Here is a 27,072-nt window from a genome sequence, read left to right on the forward strand (position 1 = left end):
CATGAGACAAAGTATGCTCACTGTTGCCTTTGCAAGGCAAACCTCTGGAAGCAAAATTCAGTGGTCCATACGAAGTACTTAGGAGAGTTATGAAGTGACCTATCTGATCAATACGCCTGATCATAAGATGAAAAATCAGTTATGTCAAATAATGTTTAAAAAGTAGTTTTTTTTGCTTGAGATCAGAAATCTTTAATCTTCATACACTTCTTTACTGTATACAAATTTAAACATCTCACTCTCTTTTGGCTTGAAAAGTTAATAACCAATGTTAGTGCAAAACCTACCTAACTTAGGTGTTGTGTAAGTGTTGGTGTTGGACTGGGTTGGATAAGGTCAAAAATTACAACACCAGGTTATAGTGTTGTGTGGATTTTTAATTTAGAACATTTCAGGTTTTGATACATCTTCACTGATGTTCTTCCAAGACTTCTGGAAAATAAAGGACTTGTGTATTAGGCTTGGGCGCTTTTCCTTCCATCCGCAGGCCTACTCTCCACCACCTACAAGTCTGCCAACGCCTACTGACACTTGGCTGCACTGCTGCCTCCTCTTGTACTTCCCATTCCAGTCCTACAGGGCATAGCAAAGAGAACACAGCCTCCTGGTAGGATGAGGACCACTCTCCTGAACCTACTCCCATTCTTGTTATTACGAGAGAACTTTCTCCTCCTGGGTAAGGGAAGGCAACAGTAAGAACAAAAATTAAAAAGGGTGGAATTCCAAAACTCAGAATTCCACCAAATGGTGAAATGTTCTCATTCCTGGGAAAGTCAATGCTTGGAACCGAGAAGAACCAGAACAAAGGAATCATTTTAAATAAACATCGAATCTTACAGTACAGATTCAAGGCCACCTTGACTGTTGTGGTTGCACTGGCTTTCTGATAGTGCTCAATTTGAATTCAGTACCTAATTTTTCTCCGTGTAAACCGCATATATTCAAAAGAATTTCCAATGTAGCAAGTGGAGAGAACGGTCTTCCTTTCACAAATGTTTCAATAACCAAACTTTAAATTTCAACCACTTTCCAGAAGGAAAAACCACCAAAACGTATAACGGTCCGACATGTTTTGTATACATTGGAACAGCACCACCAGTACGTTCATTTCGAAGTACAACTGTATTTTTTTTAAAAAACTGCTTGTTCTTCCTGGGTTGGTAAAAGATCTAGAGAGAAAATTGAGAAAACTATTTTGCAAAGCTTGTTATATCCTGGAACACCATGCTTGAAAGGGTGGATGAACTGAAATAATTTGAATATCTCTCCTGTAATAGGTCTTACCCTAACTTTTAGAGGTCTACAGAACAATCTCAGCTTCGGTATGAAGTCTCTCATTGCTGGTAACACCCAGTCAAACTTACCACATACTATCACAAGGCCTGGCTCACGGCATTCCACTTTTTACGACAAAAATTAACCCTGCAAATAATCTGCAGTCGTTTTAGATTTGTATACTGAAAATAAGTCGTATTGCTTTTCCAGTCCATAATAACATTAAAATTTCCCCAAGTCCGAGCTTTGGCACACTTCACACAACAATAACTGAATTTCGATGTTAAGCATGCGGACAACCGCCTTCTGAAAACCGTTACGTACTGCGCGCGGCAGGCTTCACGAGAGAGAGTGGCCATTGCTTCCTCCCGGCAAGCGGCGCGGAGTGGCGCGCACGCGCACTAACCGCATCAGGCGGACCCCATGATGGTTGGTACGCAGGCGCACTGAGACGACGAATGGCAAGATGGAGATTTTGTCAGGAAAACAACCTCAGAAAAGGTAAAAAAAATTAAAGATGCCCGAGTCTGAATGTCAAGATCAGTTTCTAAAGAAGAGCGGGACGACAAAATATGCCATTTTAGTATAAATAAAGGAAACAATTTGATAGCAGAAGGTGGAGACTGGGAAAACTAGAAGTGAAGGATGGATCCGACCTGGACGGTCAGGATCAGCCTTTGGAGGGGAAGTAGGTTTTATCAACAAGAAACTATTGGAGTACAAAAGCTTGTAGTTTAATGGGTCTCTATTTTAAGTTCAAAAAAGTCCCCTTGGAAAGGATAACTTATTTGGGTGACACGATGGCTCAGTGGTAAGCACAGCTGACTCACAGCACCAAGTTCAATTCCAGCCTCGGGGGACTGTCTGTGTGGAGTTTGCCCATTCTCCTGTTTCCTCCGGGTGCTCGGGTTTCCTACCACAACTCAAAGATGTGCAAGCGAGGTGAAGTGGCTGTGGTAAATTGCCTATATCGTTTGGGAACGTGAAGGTTGAGTGCAATATTCAGGAGTAAATATATCAAATGGGGGGGTTGGGGGGGTTACTCTTTGGAGGGTCGGTGTGGATTTGAATTGAATTTATTGTCATGTGTACTGAGACACAGTGAAAGCTTTGTCTTGCGAGCAATACAGGCAGGTCATAGAGTTAAATTTGTTGGGCCAAAAGGCCTGCTCCCACACTGTAAGGATTCTATGATTTATATAACACTTTTCATTATGTAGGCAGAATAATAATGTTTCATGGCCAACTTAATTACATTTGACATAAATATACAGTTGAAAATTTATACACAGCAAATCTTCCAAACATCAACCTGTGCTGAGGCCATTTGCTTTCCAACAAGGTATACGTTTTAAGAGTTGGAAATATTTTGATTGTTGATAAAGTAGTAATGGAGATGTTGCTTTATGTATTGTAATCCTTTACTTAGTTTATGCCTGAATTTGCTTTTGGATATAAAAACCTTCAAAGTTGTTGGGGAAATAAACAAAATGTTTATTTCTGCCAAATAAATAACAATATTGTCCCTTAACATGAAGACTTCTTCAAAGTCAGTGGGGAGTTTGCTGACCACAAAATACAGGCTATATAGAAACAATTTGGTTTGCTATAGCTTTTCTACCCATTTTAATAATTTGTCTCTCATTCCAGCTTTTTCCTTACAATCCTTTTATTTTATTTCTTCAAGTAAAACAAATCAGAGCGGGACTTATGGTACGGTCCTGTGGAGTGTTGCTGAACAAAGAGACCTTGGAGTACAGGTTCTTGGTTCCTTGAAAGTAGTTACAGGTAGATAGGATGATGAAGAAAGCATTTGGTATGCTTTCCTTTATTGGTCAGAGCATTGAGTATAGGAGTTGGGAGATCAACTATACAGAACATTGGTTAGGCCACTTGGAATATTGCATGCAATTCTGGTCTCCTTATTGGAAGAACGTTGTGAAACTTGAAAGGGTTCAGAAAAGATTTACAAGGATGTTGCCAGGGTTGGAGGATTTGAGCTTTGGGAAAGGCTGAATAGGCTGGAGCTGTTTTCCCTGGAGAGTCGGAGGCTGAGGAGTGACCTTTTAAATCATGAGGGGCATGGATAAGATAAACAGACAAGGACTTTTCCCTTGGGGGAGAGTGAGGGGAGAAAGATATTAAAAGGACCTCAGGGACAACTTTTTCACAAAGTATATGGAATGAGCTGCCAGAGGAAGTGGTGGAGGCTGGTACATTAACAGCATTTAAAACACATCTGGATACGTATATAAATAGGAAGGGTTTAGAGGGATATGAGCCAAGTGATGGCAAATGGATTACATTAGGTTAGGATATCTGGTCGGCATGAATGAGTTGGACCAAAGGGTCTGTTTCTGTGCTGTAGATCTCTGACTCTATCACATGCCAATTTATCTTAAAGACTCCTAAAGAATCTAGTTCAACTACCTTTTCAGTTAGTACATTCCAGATATTTTTAAAAATCCTCTGTTCTCCTAATTTCCCTTCTTTGTTTTGCAATTATTATAAACCTGTGGCCCAAATCTACTAGAACTCTTTTGTCAGTGTAAACACTTTCCTTCTTCCTTGCCCTACTAGAACACTTCATAATTTTGAATAATTCCTTGCTTAGCATTTAGTTGCATTCCTGAAATGTGCAACTGTAAGTGAAACAATGGTAAGCAATTCAAACTTTTCTATCACAACCAATGTCAAAGGGACTTCTCTAAGACCTTTCTTAGAAAAAATAAAGCAATTCATCTTGTCAGCTGAAATACTGTAACTGCTAAATTCTTATTTGTAAATTAATTAGCTTTCAAAGTAAAAATATTTAAAAAATGTTGACTATCTTTGCCTTCTGCCCACCAAACCTATCACTCATTACTTTGCTCCCCTATGTGTCTAGAGCTTTGGAGTGGGATAGTCAGACGGAGTAAGGGAGAGGGAAGGATGTCTTAACAGGTGAGCCGCACCAAGCAGTGGTATGGTGACTCAGTGGTTAGCACTGCTGTCTCCCAGCACCAGGACCTAGGTTCGATTTCAGCCTCGGGTGACTGTCTGTGTGGAGTCTGCACATTTTGCCCATGTCTGCGTGGGCTTCCTCTGGGTGCTCTGATTTTCTCCCACAATCAAAAGATATGCAAGTCAGGTAAATTGGCCATGCTACGTTGTTCAGTGTTCAGGTTAGGTGCACTAGTCAGGGGAAAATATAGGCTAGGGGAATGGGTCTGGGTGGGTTACTCTTCGGATGGTTAGTGTGGACCTCTCTGCCTTTTTGAGACCATTTCTATCCTCAATTCACAATTATAACTTGGGGATCACCAGCAAATTTTGAAATTGTGGCCTTTTTTAATTCACTGATGGGATGAGGACATAACTGGCTACATCACCATTTACTGTCAACCACATTGCTGTGGGTCTGGAATTACTTGTATGCCAGATCAGTTAAGGATAGCAGATTCCCTTTCCTAAAGGACATTAGAGAACCAGACAAGTTTTTCCTGACAATTGACAACAGTTTCATGGTCATCATTAGAACTCTTAATTTCAGATTCTTATTTTTGTACTGAATTCAAAATCTACCATCTGCCACAGTGGGATTTGAATCTGCGTCCCCAAAACATTAGCATAGTTTAGCAAGTATAACACTAGGCCATCACTTCCTCTGCACATTCCAAGTCTAGACAGTAATGTGTATCTAAAATGTTGAGCGAGTCCTGGCAAATCTGAATACCTCCTTTCAGTTTGAAAAACAATTGATCTTCAATACTCTGTTTTATATCGGTCAGCTAACTTCAAATCCATTCTCTCCTGTCACCATTATTCCATGGCTTCAGTATTATGTGGCACTTTATCAGAAGGCTTTGAAAGTCCATATATATCAGATCCACCATTCTGACCTGGAACTATATTGTCCTTCCTTCACTAATGCTGGATCAAAATCCTAGAATTGCAATCCACACTGTTGGAGTACCTGCATCACAAGCAGTTCAAGATGGTGAAGTCACCTTCTCCAGAACAGTCAATCATTGGCAATGAATGATGTCATTGACTTCAATGTCCATGTCCCATGAGTGATTTTTGTTTTAAATGTCAATGTGCATCACTTCAAGTGCATTGCCCTCCTCTATTTGCTCTTTTAGTTAATCAAAAAACTGGACAAGTTCATGAAGCATGATTTGTCTTTGAATGCCTGCCAGATTTCTCTAATTAATCAATAATTGTCCAAGTGACTCTTAATTTTGACTGCACTATTATTTCTAAAACCACTTACAACATCAAAATTAAAGTGACTGGCCTGTAAAGTTTGTTGTACAACCTTTTCTTTGAACAATGGTGTTTCACTTGAAATTATCCATTTTTCTGGCACCATTTCTTTTTCTAAAGAGGATAGTAAAATTAAGGACAGCTCCTCTACATTTTCACTCTTACTTCTGTCAGCATGCGCAGCTGCGTTCCCATCAGGTTGTGGTAACTTTTAAACTTCACATACTGTCTACCTTTCTATCGGTTTCTTAGATTAGATTCCTTACAGTGTGGAAACAGGCCCTTCAGCCCAATTAGTCCATACCGACCTTCCAAGGAGGAACCCACCTAGACCCATTCCCCTCTAACTAATGCACCTAACACTATGGGCAATTTAGCATGGCCAATTCACCTGACCTCGCCCATCCATTACCTCAGCTTCCTTCAGCATTTTCGTTGGTTGAAAATAGATACAAATGATAACTTATTGTCTTGGTCAGTCTATCCTCTACCATATCCATCTCCTTTATTCCCAATCTACATAATTGCTACAACCAGATGAAGAAATGCCTCCTTCCTCATTGAGCCAGGAATGTATTGATCAAGAAAGATTCCCTGAACACAGGTCAAAAACCCTTTCCCTACCTCTTACCTTTCAATGATTACTATCCTAATTTGCATTAGGATTATGAAGTTTCCCAGTAACAATATTCTGTTTTGGAACCACTCTTTAGTTTCCCTGTAACATCACACTTTGGAGTCTTGTTTTCCCATACGTTTGGTATCCAGTTTTAAGAATGCTTTCACTGTTGTTGTCCCTTACTTTTTTTTGTATATCTACATTATGAAGATTGAAGTCAGTTACTTAATGCTGTATATCTTTAGATTTCTCTGAAATTTTCCTCCAAATTTTTTCCTCTGACCTTGCTATCGGGGATCTAGATATTTTGAACGAGCCTGTTTAGAAATGTTCTTGCTAACTTCTGGAGCATATGGGACTTGAACCCAGGCCTCCAGCTCAGAAGTAGGGATGCTACTGATGTGCTACAAAAGCTCTCACTATCCAGATCTCCAGGAAACACTTCAAACTATTGTGAACAGTTTAACAACTCCTTTCATATTCCTTGACTTCAATGAATTGCTAAGTTTTTGTAAAGTTAGCTAAATCTGCTGATGCCTCCAACTTTCCTTTATTAATTGGATCCGTGCCAGCCCTTTGTAGAGCAATCCAGTTTATCATACTACCTTGCTATTCCCCTTGGCCATATAAATGTTTCCCTTTTAACTGTCTATATCCAATTCTCTTTTAAATGTTGCCATTGAATCTGCTTCCACTGCCCCTTTGAATGATGTGTTCCAGATCATAACTTGTATAAAAAGATGTTTTCTCATGCCACTTCTGAGTCTAAATAAGTGGACAGTTCAATATTGGCCATGTCACGCTTTTTCACATTTTTAGTTCTAATATTTTCATAATTGTTTTTATATGCTTCTATAGCCTCACACTTCCCTTTCTCTGTAATCTCCTCTAACTTCAGTGTTCTGAGATAACTGCATCAACCAATTTTATTCTCTTGACAATCCCACCCCTCCCCAATTTAGTTAGTCCATTATTGGTGGCTGTGCCTTCAGTTCTTAAGGCCTGAAGCTCTAGAATTCCCTCTTTAACCAAGCTTTTAGTTATCTCCTAGTATCTCCTCAGTGTCTATCTTTGGCTTACGTTGATCCTGTGAAATGCTTCAGGACATTTCATGAATTAAAAGGCACTGGATAAATATAAATTGATACTTTAGTTATAGCAGAGAGTGTTAAGGAGAGGTTAATAGAGATCTTTGAGATTAAATGGTGCTTTCAGTAATCTTGGGAAGGAACTGTCTACACTAGCAAATGTTTGGTGACTACAGGACATTGATTTAAGACAATCTTCCAAAAATCCTGAAGAAAATTTATTTTATGCAACAAGATATGTTCTGTAATGTCTGAAAGAGTGGTTGAGTCAGATTCGATAGTAATTTTCAAGGAAAATTATGAAAATACTTGAAAAGGAACATTTTGTAGACTATGGAGAAAGTGGAAGGAAATGAGACTAATTGGTAGTTGTAGCTCTTCACAGTATGCTTTGAACATGTGCAAACTGTTTTTAAGAAAAAAAAATCCATCTTAAAACTTCCCTTCTGTATTCTGAGACACATTTATTCACCTCTACTCTCCATACAGTTAATATTTCAGTCTGTTTCTCTCCGATATGTTTCCATCTGTAAAGTTGCTATTATCTTTCCCTTCACTTTCATTTCAGCACTTGTTATTATGCAAAAGGTTCAATAGTGTTTATTCTTGCACAAACACCAGTGAATAAATATTGGAGTAACTACAATGTCTGCTTGTACAACCATTTTACAGACTTGTACTGAAAATAAATAATAAATTACAACAGCATTCTCTTCAGACAAAAGTTTTTTTTTAAACTTAATACATAACTTGTAATTCTTATACTTTGGAGTGTTTACATAATTAGCATAACTTACTAATTACCTGAGTGATGTTGACCTTGTATTTACCTTTGTTAATTACACAATGCATTCTCCATTAATTAAACTTTTTTTTGCAGTGTGAAAATTGCAGCTGGAGCTGTTGTCTGTGTTGAAAGTGAAATCAAGGGAGATGTAACTATTGGTAAGCGATCTTCAATTCATCATTAGTGATTTTAGGGATAATTTAATGCCTGCTTCTGGTAAATTCAGGTTAGCAAGTAGTAGTCAGTAGCTACCAATGAAAATCAACTGATTAGTTCAACAATTTCAGACCAATGTTGAGTCTAAGAGACTGTAAAGCATTTAATTGAATGATAAACCTTGTGTTGAGTTTAACTGAGCAGTGCTTTAAGTCAAGGATAGAAATATCAGCATGAGTCGAGTGGATGTGGACTCTTAACGAATTTTGGTCTAACTTTCTGGATTACTAATGCCATACTATAACCACTGTGCTACCATTTCCAACTGGATCTGCTTTGGCTGCAGGTTTGTCAGTATCATTAATTTTGAAGTGTTCACCCATGTCTTCAAGTCCCCTCTGGCTATCTTTTCCCTATAGGTGGCCTCCTGCAGCTCTAAACCCTCCGAAAACTGTGTATTCTTCCACTTTTGGCTCCTGTGCATCCTCTACTTTTATCTCAGCATTGGATACAGACAGCTCATGGTACAGTCACTGAAGCTCTGAAATCTCTTCTTAAGTCTCCCTCTATCCTGACACCCCTCTCCTCTATTAAATATTCTGCATTAAACTTCCCACTTGTATGATGGCGGCAAAATAACAGCACAGCATGTGGGCTCCTTAACCCAGGAGTCTGTAGCTTGTCTACTCCATTAGTTTTTTTTCCTGATTTTCTTTTTAAATGTTTCCAGTTATTATCATTATTATCAAGATTCACTTTGCTTTCTTTTAACTGCTTTGGTGGAACACTTCTCCTGTCCCAGCAACGACAGTGCAATCCTGTCCTCTTTAGAAAAAGAAATGGTGCCAGGAAGGTGGATAATTTCAAGTGTTCAAAGAAAAGGTTGTACAAGTAGTTCTGGGATAATGCGCAATTTAGCTATAATGTCACTGAAGAATTAGCGAATAGTATTTTTGAGAAAGGTTACCTTAATTCGCAATAGCGCAATTCCAGCGGGGATCGGTTCTCGTACATGCTTCGATGTCCATACAGAAATCTCTGCGCCATTCTGCGAATGCAAAGTGCCAGTCTTTGTACCATACTGCATGTGTACTGATGTCAGCTGCTGACTGAGCAGCTTTTTTTGAGAGGTGCTGTACAGAGAAAGCTTTGTCACATTTTTTAAATGTACTGTGTTAAACTTACTTTTTGTTTCGTTAATAAATATGATTTTCAACCTGCATTCAGGCTGTGTTATACTTTGTGTTAGATTTTTGTGTGATTTTTGAGCGATTTGTGATTTTTTTTTCTCTGCTAGTCTGCCCCTAACCCAACTTTTCCCATAGGTCCCATTATTTCTATTAAGGATGGGATCTATCCCAAATTACTGAGGGAAGCGAGAGAGGAAATAGTTGGGGCCTTAACAGATATCTTTGCAGTATGGGTGAGGCCCCGGAGACTGGAGAATTGTTGTCCCCTTGTTTAAGGAGGGTAGCAGGGATAATGCAGGTAGTTATAGATTGGTGAGTCTGATGTCAGTGGTAGGGAAGATGCTAGAGAAGATACTGAGGGATAGGATCTATTCCCATTTGGGAAAAAAAAAGGGCTTATCAGTGATAGGCAGCATGGTTTTGTGCAGGGAAGGTCATCTCTTACCAACTTAATACAATTCTTTGAGGAAGTGACAAAGTTGATTGATATGAGAAGGTCTGTTTATGTCATATACATGGACTTCAGTGAGGCATTTGATAAGGTTCCCCATGGTATGCTGATGGAGAAGGTGAAGTTGCATGGGGTCCAGGATGTACTAGCTGGATGGATAGTGAACTGGCTGGGCAACAGGAAACACAGTAGTAGTGGAACGGAGTTTCTCAAAATGGAGACCTGTGACCAGTGGTGTTCCATAGGGATCCATGCTGGGACCACTGTTGTTTGTGATATATATAAATGATTTGGAGGAAGGTATAGGTGATCTGATTAGCAAGTTTCCATATGATGATAAGATTTGTGGAGAAGCAGGTAGTGAAGGGGACTGTCAGAGAATGCAGCAGAATATAGATTGGCAAGCTGGGCAGAGATGTGGCAGATGGGAGTTCAGTCAGGGCAAATGTGAACTGACGCATTTCAGAAGATCTAATTCAAGAGCGAAATATGGTAAATGGAAAAGTCCTGGGGAAAATTGATGTACAGAGAGATCTGGATGTTCAGGTCCATTGCACCCTGAAGATGACAAAACAGGTCCGTAAGAGTGGTCAAAAAGGGATACTGCATGCTTTCCTTCATCGGATGAGGTATTGAGTACAAGAGTTGGCCGGTCATATTATAGTTGTATAGGACTTTGGTTTGGCCACATTTGGAATACTGCATACAGTTCTGGTCGCCACATTACCAAAAGGATGTGGATGCTTTGGAGAGAGTGCAGAGGAGGTTCATTAGGATGTTGCCTGGTATGGAAGGCACTAGCTATGAAGAGAGGTTGAGTAGATTAGGATTTTTTTTTTCATTAGAAAGACTGAGATTGAGGGGGGAACCTGATTGAGATCTACAAAATCATGAGAGGTATAGACAGTGGATAGCAAGAAGGTTTTTCCCAGAGTGAGGGACTCAATTACATGGGGTCACAAGTTCAAATTGAGTGGGGAAAAGCTTAGGGGAGTTTGCATGGATAGTTCTTTACACAGAGTGTGGTGTGGGCCTGGAATGTGTTGCCAGCAGTGGTGGTAGAAATGGGCACAATAGCATCATTTAAGATTTATCTATGCAGATACATGAATGGGCAGGGAGCAAAGTGATACAGACCCTTAGAAAATAGGCGACAAGTTTAGGGAGAGGGTCTGGGTCAGCACAGGCTTGGAGGGCTGAAGGGCCTGTTCCTGTGCTGTAATTTTCTCTGCTCTTTGTTCCCAGCGAAGTTTTGCTGGAATGCAACTACGGCATTATAGGAGGGCTACCTCTACAATAAACATTACAGGCCAGTCAGTTAAGGTTGGTGTTATAAGAGGTTTTAGAAATAATACTGCAGTACAAAATTAAGTCATAGCGAGTTTTGAGAAGATTTGTAGCTCAGGTTGAGGTTCTGGATGTGGTTTGCTCGCTGAGCTGGAAGGTTCATTTCCAGACGTTTCGTCACCCTACTCAGTAATCTCTTCAGTGGGCCTCCGGGCGAAGCACTGTTGATAATTCCTGCCTTCTGTTTATATGGTTGAGCCGGTGATGTCATTTCCTGTGGTGACATCACTTCCTGTCATGTTGTCATCTGTTCTTTTTCTCAGGGGGTGGTAGATGGGATCTAACTCGATATGTTTGTTGATCGAGTTCCGTTTGGAATGCCATGCTTCTAGGTATTTGCATGCGTGTCTCTGTTTGTTTGGCTTGTCCTAGGATATGTTTTATTGATATGTTTTCAGTCCAATAAGGAAAGAAACAAACTTGGACCTGGCTGTGGGAAATAGTGAGGTAAGTGGGTTAAATTCCAGTAGATCATCACTGACCTAACATTGAAGCAATTAAATTAAAGCAATTATGGAGAACATCTAATCAAAGCTAAGAATGTAAAGTTCAGAAAATCTGATTTGAGTGATTTTAAGAGAGAATCTTGTAGTGCAGAATGAAACAGAAATGGAGCAATGGAGGGAATTCAGGGAAGAGACAATTCGGATGGGAATAATCCATTAAAGGGAAAAGATAAATGTTCCAAAGCAATTATTTCTTTAAAAGAAAATTAAAAATTACATTAAAACAGGAAAAGCTTAAAACAAGTATCAGGAGCAAAACTCAGTTAATAACAAGGAAGATTATGGAAAGTAGAAAAAGAAGTCCAACTGGAACTCTATCAACAAACACGTTGACTTGGACCTGATTTACAACCCCCTGAGAAAAAGAACAGGAAATGACATAAGCAACCCAAACATATAAATAGAAAGCAGAAATCATCAGCAGTGCTTCGTACAGAGGCTCACTACAGATGTTACCTAGTATGGTGACAAAATGTATGAAAATGAACCTTCAAGCTCAACGAGCAAACCTAAATCCAAAACATCAACCTGAGCTATAAATCTTCCCAAAACTCGCTAGTAGAAAAAGAAGTTGAAAAATGTTAATATGGGAGGCAAGGAAAGGTACAGTCTTGCATTAACAAGCAAACATACATTAAAACCTAGAACAATTTATAAATGTTTAAGGTTGGATTTTGCTGCATTGGTAATGGAGGTTGTCAGTGGCCTCAGCTATTGCTGTGTAGAACTAGCAGCAATTTGTGATGAGCAAGTTACGCATGTTGCTAAGCTCGAAGTTTTTGTTCCTCTAAAAAAGACAGCAAAAGTAGAGATAGTAATGAATTTGGCTTGGCAATTATATCACTGTAATACTGTAAACTTGGGTTAATTATCCATTCCAACAAAACTGTGTTCATTTAGGAGTAACTGGATTTTACTAGGCAGCATGGTGGTTCAGTGGTTAGCACTGCTGTCTCACAGTGCCAGGGACCTGGGTTCGATTGCAGCCTTGGGCAACTGTCTGTGTGGAGTTTGCACATTCTCCCCATGTCTGCATGGATTTTCTTCGGGTGCTCCGGTTTCCTCCCACAATCCAAAAGATGCGCAGGTTAGGTGAATTGGCCATGCTAAATTGCCCATGGTGTTTAGGAATGTGTAGGTTAAGTTCACTAGTCAGGGGTAAATTTAAGGTAGGGGAATGGGTTTGGTTGGGTTATGATTCGGAGAGCGTGGACTTGTTGGGCCAAATGGCCTGTTTCCACACTGTAGGGATTCTATGAAATGCCAGGTTATTAGTGCTGAACAACCTATCTGAAAGAAAAGAACTTTTGTTGTGGAGTCAGTTTAAGATTTCCTGATAGTTATAACCTCAGTTCTGGTATCATTCTAGGTTTTTTTTGTACCTTGCCTTATGTTTCTGCATCCTTTTTGATATACTGAAAACAAAGATTGTGCACAGATGTGGATTAACTAAGTCTTTAGCCATGTTAAGTGTAATATTTCTTATTAGTATGTTTGCTCTCTAGAAAAGCTTTAGTATTTCATTGCAATCTTCTGGATACACATTACACCTAATGTCTGTGTTATGTAACTAAAAGGATAGTCAACAAAATGAATTTGAATGTTACAATAATAAGTCTCCAGGCGGATCAATAGAACTCACTATTAGGAGATGAGGAAGACTGGATTTGTCACTGGTAACGCCATGGCAAAACAAATTAAATGTTACTGTATTCTTTTTCTTTCCCAAATCATACTCTTATCAACTGTTTTTCAGTTAATTTGCCCATCCGATTAGTTTATTTTTGTTGCCTTTGATTACAAGGATGTCATTCACATCTCCTCTCTGGAACTCAACTGTTTTTGTGGGTTATATCCCAGAGTAATTATCAAGTAGTACACAATATTAATTATGTTTTTGTATTGCTTAGGACCAAGGACTGTAGTGCACCCCAAGGCTCGTATTATTGCAGAAGCAGGACCAATCATCATAGGTGAAGGGAATTTGATTGAAGAACAAGCTCTTATTACAAACAGGTGGGCATGCAATTAAGTACTTAATGGATACTTCCAAATAAAGGTATTTGAAATGTAACAAAATAATTGGAATAATTTTGTTTTTATGGTACCTATATATTACACGGAATAAGTAAGTACTATTTGTATGTTTGAAATATGCTTGTTTCACACTCAGTACTGGATGAGCAGAACTTTCATCCAACCAAATATTGGGAAGACTGAAACCATTTGAACTTTACAACAAATTCTGTTCCCTCACTATCAACATCATTACTTTTCCTGGCAAGTGTCTGAACCTGAACCAAACATTTTGTCCCATTTAGCACAGCAATTCCAACTATAGCTCTGCTTTATTACCTTTTTTAAAATGAAAGCCAAAATTGAATTTCATGCAGTTTTCCTCAGGTTTAGGTCAATTCAGAGTCTGTGTCTGTTCAGAAGGCTGGACTGAACTGAGCTGTCTCTAAATGTGTCTCCTCTGCTAAACATTCCCTTCTATAATAACACTCTTCTATTCCTACCTTAGCTCATCTGCTGAAATACTGATTTTAGCCTTTGTTCTTTTTTAGAAATTCAAGTACTCTTTGAACAATAGTTCATCTTCTATTCTGTATAAACTTGATCTCATGTAAATCTCTGTTTCCGTATTTGTACCAAGTCCCATTCTTTCATCATCCATGTTTTTGTTGACCTACACTGGCTCCTGATCCAGCAATTCCCAATTTAAAATTCTAACTCCTGTTTTTAAATCTGTCAATAGTCTCTTCCCTTCTTATCACTGTAACCTCTTCTGGATCACCCAATTCTGGTCACTTTTGTCACTCCCAATTTTAATCTTCCCATTTTAATGGTCATGCCTTCAGCTGAAAATACCCTAAAGTCTGAAATTCTCCTATCTTTTTGCCTCTCTCTCCACCCTTAAAGTACCTCTTTAAATCTCCTTGTTTCGCCAAGCTTTTGAGCATCTGTTTGTATATCTCTTTTGTTACTTGGTCTCTAATTGATAAGTTGGGAAAGCCTTGGGATATTTTACTATGTTAAAAGACTGCAAGTTGTTTTTGTTATTCTTCTGAGTCTTTATAGTGTATGGTACTTTTATTTTGTATCTATATTCCACTCGAAAGCTGAAAAAAAATCTTCTAAGTTCATAATGGTGAAACCAAAGTGCAATGTATTGCCTATTACAATATGCCATACAGAGAGCAAAGACCAAATTTTGGAAAATGGAGGATAAATTGAATACAGGTGGGCCAGTGGGATTGGCAGCTAGAATGGTGAAATGGGGATAGGGGAAACAAATGAGGAATCCTCTTTTACCAGAGGGGATCGAGGGTTCCAGAAAGAAAAGATAGTGTGGCCTATTCTTTCAAGTTAGTGTGGAGGTTATTAGATTTAATGCCCATTGGATAGTTTTACATACAGTAAAAGAAATGTAAAAATGGTCATCAGCAAAATTCCTACGAAGACCATGGAGCAGACTGCAAGACAGTATTACAGACTTTTGGGATAAATAAACCATGCACATGGCTGTACAAAGAAATTTGAAGGGACTAAAAAAAATAACTTTTACACAATAACTCAATTTTGAAGGGAATATTTGTTTAACAGTAGGGAGTGGCAGAAGTGGCTGTTCTGGTGAACAAAAGGAGTCTATTTATTTTATGGTGACCTCAATGAGTCACATTGCATGTACTGAGAAACACCAGGGCAGAATTTACAGTAACTGGGTGCATAAAGTTTAAAAATCGAACAACACCAGGTTATAGTCCCCAACAGGTTTAATTGAAAGCACTAGCTTTCGAAGCGCTGCTCCTTCATCGTTGTTGTGCAAACACCTGATGAAGGAGCAGCATTCCAATAGCTAGTGCTTCCAATTAAATCTGATGGACTATAATCTGGGGTTGTGATTTTTAACTTTACACCCCAGTCCAACACTGGTATCTCCAAATCATGGGTGAATTAAAAACTGGCTGCCACAGATTAGCTTTGCTCACCCTCGTCCTTTTTTAGTTTCCATAAATGTTTTCACTGCAAGTTGCAGTAAATGGAAACCATCCCCCTCTAGGGCATCTGGAATTGTATGAACTGGGTAACAATAGCATATATCTTTAAGCAATCTGTTCACAGCATAAATTTAAAAATAGTGCTGTGTCTGATACAGTGAAAATTAAAATAATGTCAAACCCAGTGTAGTCAGCGAGCTGAAGAGTGTGAAGGAAAGACTGGATTAAAAGAGAAAGATTAAAGAAAACATCATTTAAAATCACTAGTTAGTCAAAGCTGAATAGTCAAAGAAGGAATGAGAATCCATATTTTCAGTGCCAGAGAAGTAGTTTGGCATTAACTAACTGTGGAATAGTGTTCAAATAACGACCAAAATCAGTGAGTGGCAAAAATAGCCTTTTCTATTCAGCAATCACAAGCACATGTTCGCGGTGGCAATAGAATCTCGAAATACAGTTCTTAAAAGACCCCTTTATACACAATTCTTACATATCATAAAATTCTATTACCAAGGTGTTAGATTTTTTATCTCTACTACACAAAGGTTTTAAGGGCTTCTGTCCTGGGAGACAGGAGATGGGTCAAAACATGTGCTAACTGCTGGCTGTTACTTCTGATGGGATAAAAACAATGACTGCAGATGCTGGAAACCAGATTTTGGATTAGTGGCACTGGAAGAGCACAGCAGTTCAGGCAGCATCCAAGGAGCAGTAAAATTGACGTTTCGGGCAAAAGCCCTTCATCAGGAATACAGGCAGAGAGCCTGAAGGGTGGAGAGATAAGTGAGAGGAGGGTGGGGTAGGGAGAAAGTAGCATAGAGTACAATAGATGAGTGGGGGAGGGGATAAAGGTGATAGGTCGGGGGGGGGAGGGAGGGCGGAGTGGACAGGTGGAAAAGACGATAGGCAGGTAGGACAAGTCATGAGGACAGTGCTGAGCTGGAAGTTTGGAACGGGTGTGGTGGGGGAAGGGGAAATGAGGAAACTGTTGAAGTCCACATTGTTTTTACCCAGGGCATCAATACCGAAACGTCGATATTACTTCTGATGGGATATCTGTCTGGTCTGCTTGCATAATTAGGAGGGGTTAGTCCTTTTGTCTTTTAAGTTAGTAAATATTAGTAAAAATGCTAGCCTAAATGTTCTAAATAAGTTAAAAATAGTACCTATACTTAATCTATTTAATGTCTTTTATTGTGAGATTTATTTGCCAGTATGAGTTTCATTCATTCACACAATTTCATGGCAGCGCTGTTTTGTTTGTTAGTTTCTTAAAGGGATAATGGTCCAGTTGAAAGATATGAACAGGTACTTAATCTATTCAGGTACAGGAGATGGTTGGTAAGGGCTGATAATGTTTCATGGAGACTTGATGGGGATAGTATTGTTCTCTATGCTACACTTCTTCAAGGTAAACACTGCTTGTAGCAGGGCTGATAAGGTGTGAAAATGCAGCAAAATATAGCGAACTGGTGAGTGAGTTAATAAAGATAACCTATAACACAATATCTCATTTGCTGGAAGAGCGCAAGCTAAATTAGACAAAACATCTTGAGGAATTTAGTATCCATCTACAACCAGAATATTCATGTAGTTTAATACATTTGAATGCAGAATCTGATGGCAAGATACTATTTTTCACAGCTTTCAAATAAGCAATGCATCTGCCATAGCAATTAGTTTTTACGTTATATGTAACTGCTCATCTACACCTGCCACCTGTTACTGGCTAAATACTTTGCATAAATATTAGCACTACCAACTTAAATTCTAACCAAATACCATGTGGAGAATGGGTGTTGGAACCAAAGATCACAAAAAGAGAAATATGCTTTTTTTTAAATGGTGTGTTGTATGTGGGACTTTGTTTAATCTCAGAATTCTTTTTTTCATGGAAAATGAACATCATTGACAAGCCCAGCATTTGTTGCTTATGCCCAATTATCCTTCAAAACGTTGTGGCGTGTCACCTTTACAAACTGCTGCAGTCCATCTGTTGGAGGTGCACCCATAGTGTTATAGGAGAGTTCCAGGATTTGACCCACTGACTGCGAAAGAACTGCACTATAATTCCAAAGTCAAATAGGCTTGCACATCAGTGTTAATAAAGCTTTTACCTAGACCCCGATGGCAGACTGGCTAGAAAATTAAAACCCTGGCCCAAAATTAGTTTACTGGCGGATGTACATGTCAGGATGGCATTGTGGGCTTGAATTCACTATGTTTTTACTGATTAAAAACTGCTCCAAATAGCTTACATAGGAAATGTACCTCACATAAGGAAGCCACCCCATCATGCTTGAACCGACTGAGAAACAGCTATTTACCCTATCCCATTTTCAAACAAATAGTCATTGTCTATTCACTCTGACTAACCTTTAATAATTTACATACCTCAAATACTCATTCTGTTTATTCTGAAGAAGACAACTAGTATTTATCTCCATGTATCCTTTTCCAGTTACTAAACATTGTCACTACTATCTTTTGCTTCTTGCTCTCACATGATGTCTCAGCTTCACTCAGTCTTTTCATTCACTTTTCAACTTTGCCTCCTTGAAGTGCTTCAGGACAGTGTATTAAAAGTGAATGATTGAAATGAAAATTGCGTTTTGTTTTGAACAACAAATAGGCCGTTGCTTTCTAGTTTTAATAAAAATGATTAATAGAGTCGTAGAAATGCACAGCATGGAAACAGACTCTTCGGTCCAATTCCTCTTACTGTTTCTTCCAGCTATCCAGAAAATCTAGTGCCTCAGAAGGAAGATATTGAACCTAAAGTTATGACAATTGGAACAAACAATGTATTTGAAGTTGGATGTCGTATCCTTTCCTGCAGTTAATTAGCAATGAAACTTGCTATCAGAATATGACCATTGTCAATCTTTAAAAAAAAATTCTTTTCAGTATGGAACCATAGTCTGGTGGGACCAAAGCTAAATTTCAGAATTGTTTTTGATATTGCATCTTTCTCACATTCTGTAGTAGTATTAATTTGAAGATATTTGATTATTGTAATTTAGTCCAAGGTAGTTAGTTATTCCCAGCAGATCCACAAAGTTCTTTTGCAGCGCGATGGTTCTGTATCGATTGAACGCTAAGTGTATTCTTTTTAATTAAAATTGGTAAAACTTCAGTGATTGAAGTGAATTACTACTCAACAAGTACTCAAAAACTAACTTTGTCCTGTTGTTTAGAAATCTTTAAAGGTGAACTTCTGTTTAGTAATTTTTTTTCCCCAGGACATTTTGGAGATTTCGCTAAATGTTTCCCGAAAATCAGGTGCAACTCTTGAATACTGGATCGACTTTGCAACCTTAGGAAATGTCTACATTGTAAATCACAATCAGGAAACCATAGTTTTACATGCTCTCTCAAAAGAAAGCATCTGTGAATTGTCTAGGTTTTTAAACTATTCCAGTGTCAATATTCCAAAAAAGTATAATTGTTTATTCTTATGCTTTAAAGAATCTACATCTTGCATTGTTATTTGTTCAATAGATTGTAAGTAATGAAACAAAGGAAAAACTGTGCAGAGAAATTGTTAAAAATCATTATTACTTTCAGTGATGGTACAAATTTGTTTTCAGATCAAAACTATAGTGTTCTCCTTACCCAGAACCTCCATAAACATAGAATCATAATCCTGTTAATTTCATGTACAGATTATTGGAATGAGATGGACGGACACTATTTCGTTCGGTAATCGATTAAATGCCTTTCCTTTGGCGCTCGGAGTTTTTTTTTAAGTGTGCTCCCCAGTCAGGAGACGAGGCAGCAGCACGCCACACGTGAAACCTTACGCCCCCATCCAACACTGCCCCCATCCAATACCACGCCCCAAACCCCACCCGTCCAACCCTCCCTGCCCTCAACCCCATCCAAAGCCCCCACCCCGTCCAACACTGCCCCTTAAACCCCAGCAACATCCCACCCACCACCCCCCCCCCCTCCCCTCTCCACCGGGGCAGCTGGACTGGACACCAATAACAAGACGGATGCTGCTGCCTTTGTGGGGTATGTCTCCAAATAGCTCACACGCGCACACAGCCACAGCCATACACACAACCTTTTACTGCAACTTTTTGATAGGTTTCACCTTTACCCTGTACAGGACAATGTTAGAGAGATTATCCAGGGAAGGAGGGTTTAGGGTACACCCCTCTGTCGAACTCCAGGGAAAGTGCGAGGAGAGAGGGCAGGAGGTCAGTCATTTGGAGACTGTGTCTGTTTAATCACTGTAAACAAAGGTGTGATCAGTGTTGGAAACACGTCTTTGATGTAATGTTTCTGTCGGGCCTCGATCTCCTTCAGATAATCCAATATTCGGTTAATCTAGGTTCCTCCATATATCTCCCCTTCAGCTGTATTGCAATACTGTTCTAAGATCACTGTTTTGACAAAACCAACTTTATTTCCTTTTATTGAGATAAAGTGGTCACAGGCATCCTTTTAAAGTTTTAAAGCAGTTTATTTTGGGGATCTGTGTTGCTGACACCAACATTCCACACGCATGCGCAGACACATGCACATTATTAAACAATTATTGAATATTAAAATGTCTTTTTATGGCCACTGTAAAATAATCTCTCAATATACTGGGTTATTAAAATACTCCAATGAATTTAAGTAAGACACTGCCTAGGAGTTTCGACCACGTTATCAAGCCAACTTTTTAAAATTACAGTTTTAACATGTTCTTAACTTTATTTCTGTGACTCAATACGCTGTTTCATTAAATATCAGCAATTGGTATTTGTAAAATATATTGCCGTATTTATAAGAGATATCATTGATAATGCACGTGCTCTTTGGTGTCAGTAAATGCAACCGTTATGTAAAATTAAATATATATAAATGTTGTCATTGACCAGGACGGCCCCCCTCAAACACTGTAAGATAGTCGAGACCCTAACGATTTTTGTTATTTTAAAGGCAGATGTAAGTGGAGTGATGCAGCTACTCAAACCATTCAGCTTTAAGCAAAACAGAATTTATTTACACACTATGGTTGAAACATGAACAAAAGAAAATCGAATTTAGAATAACTTAACTATTTGGATGACCACCTGACTAAAAATTGCAAGTTAACAAAGGAGCCGTTCCAATACCCTCAACATCCGATAAACGTAACTCTTAGCAAATGGTAAATTCAAACTCTGGTTCTAACAAGCAGGAGAGATTGCAGAGAGAAGAGTCAGGCAAGACACATCTGTTGAAGCATGGAACTTTTTTTTTCACTATAGCAGCTTCTCTGTTATCAGCAGTTTCTGACTGCCTGCTAAAACAAACAAAACTAGGAAAAATCCGAACCAGCCACTTCTGAGCCATTATTTAAAATAGCCACTTTCAGATATATCGGCACCTGTGCCTTTACGATCCCCCATGGAAAACATCAAGGACAAAATAACTTTGTTAAAGGGACAGCATCATCACAAAGTAATAAGTTAAAGAAATGCCTGTGCTTTTAAAAAGGCATAATTTATAGTTATAGAGATATACAGCATGGTAGACTTTTCGGTCCAACTCCTCTGGGCCAACCAGATATCCCAATCTAATGTAGTCCCATTTGCCAGCACTTGGCCCATATCCCTCCAAACCCTTTCTAATGATATACCTATCCAGATGCTTTTTAAACTTTGTAATTGTACCAGCCTCCACCACTTTCTCTGGCAGTTCATTCCATCATATGTGTGAAATCGTTGTCTATTAGGTCTCTTTTATATCTTTCACCACTCGTGGGTGCAGATATTTGCAAGTAAAAGGACTGCTGGAAAGCAGGAGGTCTTCAAAAATGAGAGTCCAGAGACAGTATGTTCCTGTTCATGTGAAGGGGAAGGGTGGTGGGTGTAGGGAATGCTGGATGACTTGAGAAATTGAGGCTCTGATCAAGGAAAAGGAGGCATGTCAGGTATAGTCAGCTGAGACTGAGTGAATCTCTAGAAAAGTAGGAGGGCAGTAGGAATATACTTAGGAAGGAAATCAGAAGGGCAAAAAGGGTAAAGGAGAATCCAAAGAGAGTAACTAGGGAGGGAATGGGGCCCTTTAAACAGCCTTGTTGATCTTTGTGTGGAACAGCAGAAGCCAGGTGAGATACTAAACAAATACTTTGTGTCAGTGTTTACTGTGGAGAAGAATATGGAAGCTGGAGAACCTGGAGAAATAAATGATATCTTGAAAAGTGTTAGTATTACACAGGATTAGGTGTTGGACATCTTAAAATGTATAAAGGTGGATAAATCCTCAGGACCTGGGCAGGTATCCTCCAGAATTTTGTGGGAAGCTAGGAAAAGTGATTGCTGGGGCTCTTGCTGAGAGATTTATATCATCAGTAGCCACAACAGGTAAGGTGTGGGAAAACTGGAGGTTGGCTGACATGTTAAGGAAAGGTGGTAAGGAAAAGCTACGGATCTATAGACCAGTGAGCGTAACATCAACAGTGGGTAAGATATTGGAAGGGTTTATGAGGGGTAGGATTTGTATGTATTTGCAAGGTTTGTGAAGGTTTGTAGCTCAGGTTGAGGTTTAGGGTGTACAGTGCGCAGATTCCTCAAGAACAATTCACAACAAGCAGACCAAACACAACCAGAAACCCTAACCACCTTACCATACATCAAAGAAGTTTCAGAAATGACAGCCAGACTACTAAAACCCCTTGGAATCCTAGTAGCACACAAACCTACCAACACTCTCAAACAAAAACTAACAAACTTAAAAGACCCAGTACATCCCATGGACAAAACCAACGTCATCTACAAAATTCCATGCAAGGACAGCCACAAACACTACGTAGGACAAACAGGAAGAAAGTTAGCCACCAGGATACACGAACACCAGTTAGCCACCAAAAGACATGACCCTCTCTCCCTCGTAGCCCTACACATGGATGAAAAAGAACACCATTCTGACTGGGACAACACATCTATCCTGGGACAGGCTAAGCAAAGACATGCCAGAGAATTCCTAGAGGCCTGGCACTCCAACCACAACACCATAAACACACACATAAATCTAGATGCCATCAATTAACCCCTCAGAAAACGAACAGGAAATGACATCACCAGGAACCCCATCCAGGACAAACATATAAATAGAAAGCAGGAGACAACAGCTTCGCTTCACTTGGAGGTCGCCACTGATGATGTTACCTAGCCAGGTAATGAAACGTCTGGATATCAAACCTACAGTTCAGCGAGCAAACCTACACCCTAAATTTGAATGTATTTGGAAAGGTAAGAACTCATTAGAACTAGTCAAAACACTTTGTGCATGGGAAATTGCATCTCACTAATGTGTTTTGTTTTTGAAGAAGTGACAAAGACTGAAGGCAGAGCATTGTCTATAAGGACTTCAATACGTTCAACAAGGTTCTGCTTGTTAGACTGGTTAGCAAGGTTCGATCACATGGACTAGAGGGAGAGCTAGCCATTTGGAAGCAAAATTGGCTCGAAGGTAGGAGACAGAGGGTGGTGATGGAGCATTTCTTTTTAGACTGGAGGCCTGTAACCAACAGTTTGCAACAAGAATGGTGCTGGGTCCACTGCTTTTTGTTGTTTATACAAATGATTTGGATGCGAATGTAGGAGATACAGTTAGTAAGTTTGCAGATGACACCAAAATTGGAGGTGTGGTGGACAGCACAAATGGTTACTTCAGAGTACAACAGGACCTTGATCAGATGGGCAAATGGGCTGAGGGTGGCAGTGGGAGTTTAATTCAGATAAATATGAGGTACTGCATTTTGGAAAGACAAGTCAGAGCAGAACTTTTACACTGGGAGTAAGGTCATTGGGAGTATTGTGAACAATTGGGGTGTAGGTTCATAATTCTTTGGAAGTGGAATCACAAGCAGACAGGTTAATGAAGGCAGTGTTTGGTATGCTTGTCTTTATTGATCAGTGCATTGAATATAGGAGTTGGGCATTCATGTTGCAGCTGTACAGGACATTAGTTAGGCAACTTATGGAATAAAATGATCAATTCTGGTCTTCCTGCTATAGGAAAGATGTTGTGAAACCTTCAGAAAAGATTCACAATGGTGTTACCAGGACTGGAGGGTTTAAGCAAGAGGGAGAGGCTGAATAGACTGAGGCTATTTTCCCTGGAATATTGCTGAGAGGATGATCTTATATAGGTTTATAAAGTCATAAGGGGTGAGGATAGAGTGAATAGCCATGGTCTTTTCCCCAGAATAGGGGAGTCCAAAACTAGACAGTTTAAGATGAGAGGAGAAACATTTAAAAGGAACCTAAGGGGTGACCTTTTCATACAAATGGTGGTGGTGTGTGCATAGAATGAACAAACAAAGGTGGTAATGGAGGCTGGTAAAATTACAACATTTAAAAGACATTTTGATGGATACATGATTACGAAGGGTTTAGAGGGATATGGGCCAAATGTTGGTAAATGGGACTAGAGTTATGTAGGATATCTGGTCAGCATGGATGGGTTAGACTGAAGGGTCTGTTTCCATGCTGTACCTCTTTCTATGACAGAACAATTGAGCTGATTGCTCATGAGCAGTATAAAGAGTATCAGGTACTGGCCACTCAGGTGTTTTTCATATCTACCTGGTGGTGGAAATTGAATAAAGATTCGTGCACTTTGTGTCTTTCACAAAAAAAAAGAGAAAAAAAAGAGTATCAGGTCCTCACCTTCCACCCCACCAACCTCTGCATACAAGGCATCATCCTCCGCCACCTCCAAACAGATCCCACTGCCAGAGATATATTTCCCTCTCACCCCCTATCAGCGTTCTGAAAAGATCATTCCCTTTGCGACTCCCTCGTCAGGTCTACATTCCCCCCTCCACCGTGCCCACAACACTCCACTATCTCCGTCCAAGGCCCCAAGGGATCCTTGCACATCAGTCAGAAACTTACTTGTGCTTCTACCAGTGTCACCTACTGCATCCGTTGCACTCTGTGTGGTCTCTTCTACATCAGGGAGACAGGACACCTTCTTGCGGATTGTTTCAGAGAACATCTCTGGGACACCCGCACCCACCAACCCCCACCGCCCCGTGGCTGAACACTTCAACTCCCCCTCCCATTCCATCAAGGACATGCAGGTCCTGGGCCTCCTCCACCACCAAACTGTCAGCACCCAATGCCTGGAGGAGAAATGCCTCATATTCTGCCTTGGGACCCTGCAACCACATGGGATAAATGTGGATTTCAACAGCTTCCTCACTTCCCTTCCCCCCGCAATATCCCAGTCCCAAGCCTCCAACTCGGCACAGACCTCCAGACCTGTCCATCACTCCCCCCTCTGACCTATACCGTCTCCCTCACCTTCATCCATCTAGCGTTTTTCCGGCTACCTTCCCCCCACCCCCTCACCCCACCCCACTCCCATTTGTCTCTCACCCCTTACCCATAAACCTGATTCTTGATGAAGGGCTTATGCCCGAAATGTTGATGCTCCTGCTCCTTGGATGCTGCCTGACCTGCTGTGCTTTTCCAGCACTACACTCATAACGATAAAGAGTATCAATTAAAGACTGAATTCCATCTCAAATTGTGAACAGAAAGCAGCTAAGGATGCAGTGCAAGAAAATGGAGTTAAGGTTGATAACCTTATCAAATGATTTTAATGAATGAGGCAGTGTGGTCAATGCTTGTTTGGTAAAAATTGGATTGAGAAAGACAAACAATAAATTTTTACTTTAAGATGTCTGGCAGTAGTTCATCTCTGAAGAAATTAAGGCATAGTCATACAGCATGGAAACTTGAAATTTACAAATTGAAAACATCCTAGTGATGGTACAAATATGTGGTTGGAAACTCATTTTGATCTGCTATGACGTGTAGGTTGCAAACATTCTGATTCAGCCTCAGGATCTTGTAAGGGGGAGAGAGTTGGGGTCTGATTTGCAGAGGAGGGAGTGTAGCAAAAATAGAGAATGAGTTCTGGCTAACTGCCTGTTTAGGTGTTATTCATCAATGGCCAATTAGCCCATTAAATCTCTGTCGACTTTCCCTGGAGCAAATCAGTCCATTTTATTCCTTTCTACTAAATGTAGCTCTACAAGTTGATTTTCTTTAAGTGCCTTATCAGTTTCTTTTGAAATTAATTTCTTTGCTTTCACCACCCTTATGGGCACTGTGTTCCAGGTCACTTTATTATGATAAATTTTCCTTGCATTCCCTCAGATTCTCTTGCTCAAAATATTCCATATAACATCTCCTAAACCTAGAGCCATTAGCTGATGGAAATAGCTTTTACTTACACCATTATCCAAATCATTCATTCTGTGGTACCTCTATCAAATCTCCCCTCTATCTTGTTTGTTCTAAGGAGAATAACCCCTGCTTCACCAACCCCCTATCACTTGGTTAAAATCCTCATGTCCCCAGATCATTTTGGTTAATCCCTTGAGCACCCTTTCAAAGACCCTTGTCTTGTTCCTAAAGTGTCATGACCAGAAGTGGAGAAAATACATTACTCTCGTTCTGTTTAGGACATAATTGAAAATGCAGCTTAACTTTGCCACTTCTGTGTCTGTGCATCTATGAAGTCCAAGATCCCAAATAACTTTTCTGACTGCATTCTAATTATGGCCTGCAATTTTATCCCCATGCATTTGCAGGTCCCTCTTTTCCTGTAAACTGTTTGGAACTTTGCTATTAAATATGCATTGCCCCTTCTATAAAAAAGTATCCCCTCACTCTTCTCTCCTCACTCTTTGGTTTTACGTCGTCCTGCTTAATGTACTTTTATTTGAACTTTGTTTTATTGTTAGGGTCTGTTTCTTCAAATTATGTCATCATTTCCAGTTTACCATCTAAGTGTGTTGGAGTTATCTTAGCTTTCTTTAACTATACTCATCAGATTTTGAAGCTTTGAAGATTGGAGATAACAATGTAATAGAATCTAAAGGTAAGTTGTTGTTTAGAAAGTTTCTTTGGCTGAAACTTGCTGTTCCAAACATTTGTTATAGGATTTGTCAGTAGTTATCTATTATTGTCTCATTGTAATGAATCGTCAGAATAACAAAATATAATGTAACTTTGAATAATTTGTGTTCTTCAAGTTTTCAAATATCTTCAAGATTTTTACAACTAATTAAGAGATCAGTAGAAGTCAGGATTGATGGGAATGTTCACCTTTCAAAAATGTCTAGGCTTATGCAACTGATTAGTCTACTGATCTATCACATCAGAACATCATACGTGCGCATACCTGTTAGAAAACTAAGCCAAGTGGATCAAAATGCTAACCATGCATATCGAGATATGGGTCAAAAGCAGAGCACTGAAGTTCAGTTTTAAATTAGCCATGGCAATATATGAAATTGTGACACTGACTGAACTAAATGACTGCCTTTTTATCACTTGTTCTTTAAAGAAAAATAAAAGCAGGGAACATAAAACATAGGCCTTCAATGTTGTGCCAGCCTTAT

The 27,072-nt window shown here is 39.5% G+C and overlaps 1 protein-coding gene and 1 long non-coding RNA gene across 2 annotated transcripts in view; one reads left to right on the forward strand and one right to left on the reverse strand.

Annotated features, from left to right (window-relative positions):
• Positions 1-356: 356 nt before the first annotated feature.
• LOC140485747 (uncharacterized) lies at positions 357-1,709 on the reverse strand. The gene is made up of 2 exons (XR_011962423.1): positions 1,600-1,709; positions 357-672 (listed from the first exon to the last, which is right to left on the reverse strand). It is a non-coding gene; the product is annotated as an uncharacterized lncRNA (long non-coding RNA).
• Positions 1,663-27,072, forward strand: part of dctn6 (dynactin subunit 6) — a 28,899-nt gene continuing 3,489 nt past the window's right edge. Inside the window, exons 1-5 of the mRNA XM_072584227.1 lie at positions 1,663-1,776; positions 8,111-8,175; positions 13,578-13,683; positions 18,403-18,491; positions 26,502-26,549. Coding sequence (XP_072440328.1) covers positions 1,742-1,776; positions 8,111-8,175; positions 13,578-13,683; positions 18,403-18,491; positions 26,502-26,549 — 343 coding nt within the window. The 5' untranslated portion in view covers positions 1,663-1,741. The remainder of the gene's footprint in view (positions 1,777-8,110; positions 8,176-13,577; positions 13,684-18,402; positions 18,492-26,501; positions 26,550-27,072) is intronic.

The sequence above is a fragment of the Chiloscyllium punctatum genome, chromosome 14 (genome assembly GCF_047496795.1).
Source record: "Chiloscyllium punctatum isolate Juve2018m chromosome 14, sChiPun1.3, whole genome shotgun sequence".
In the NCBI taxonomy this organism is placed as follows: Eukaryota; Metazoa; Chordata; class Chondrichthyes; order Orectolobiformes; family Hemiscylliidae; genus Chiloscyllium; species Chiloscyllium punctatum.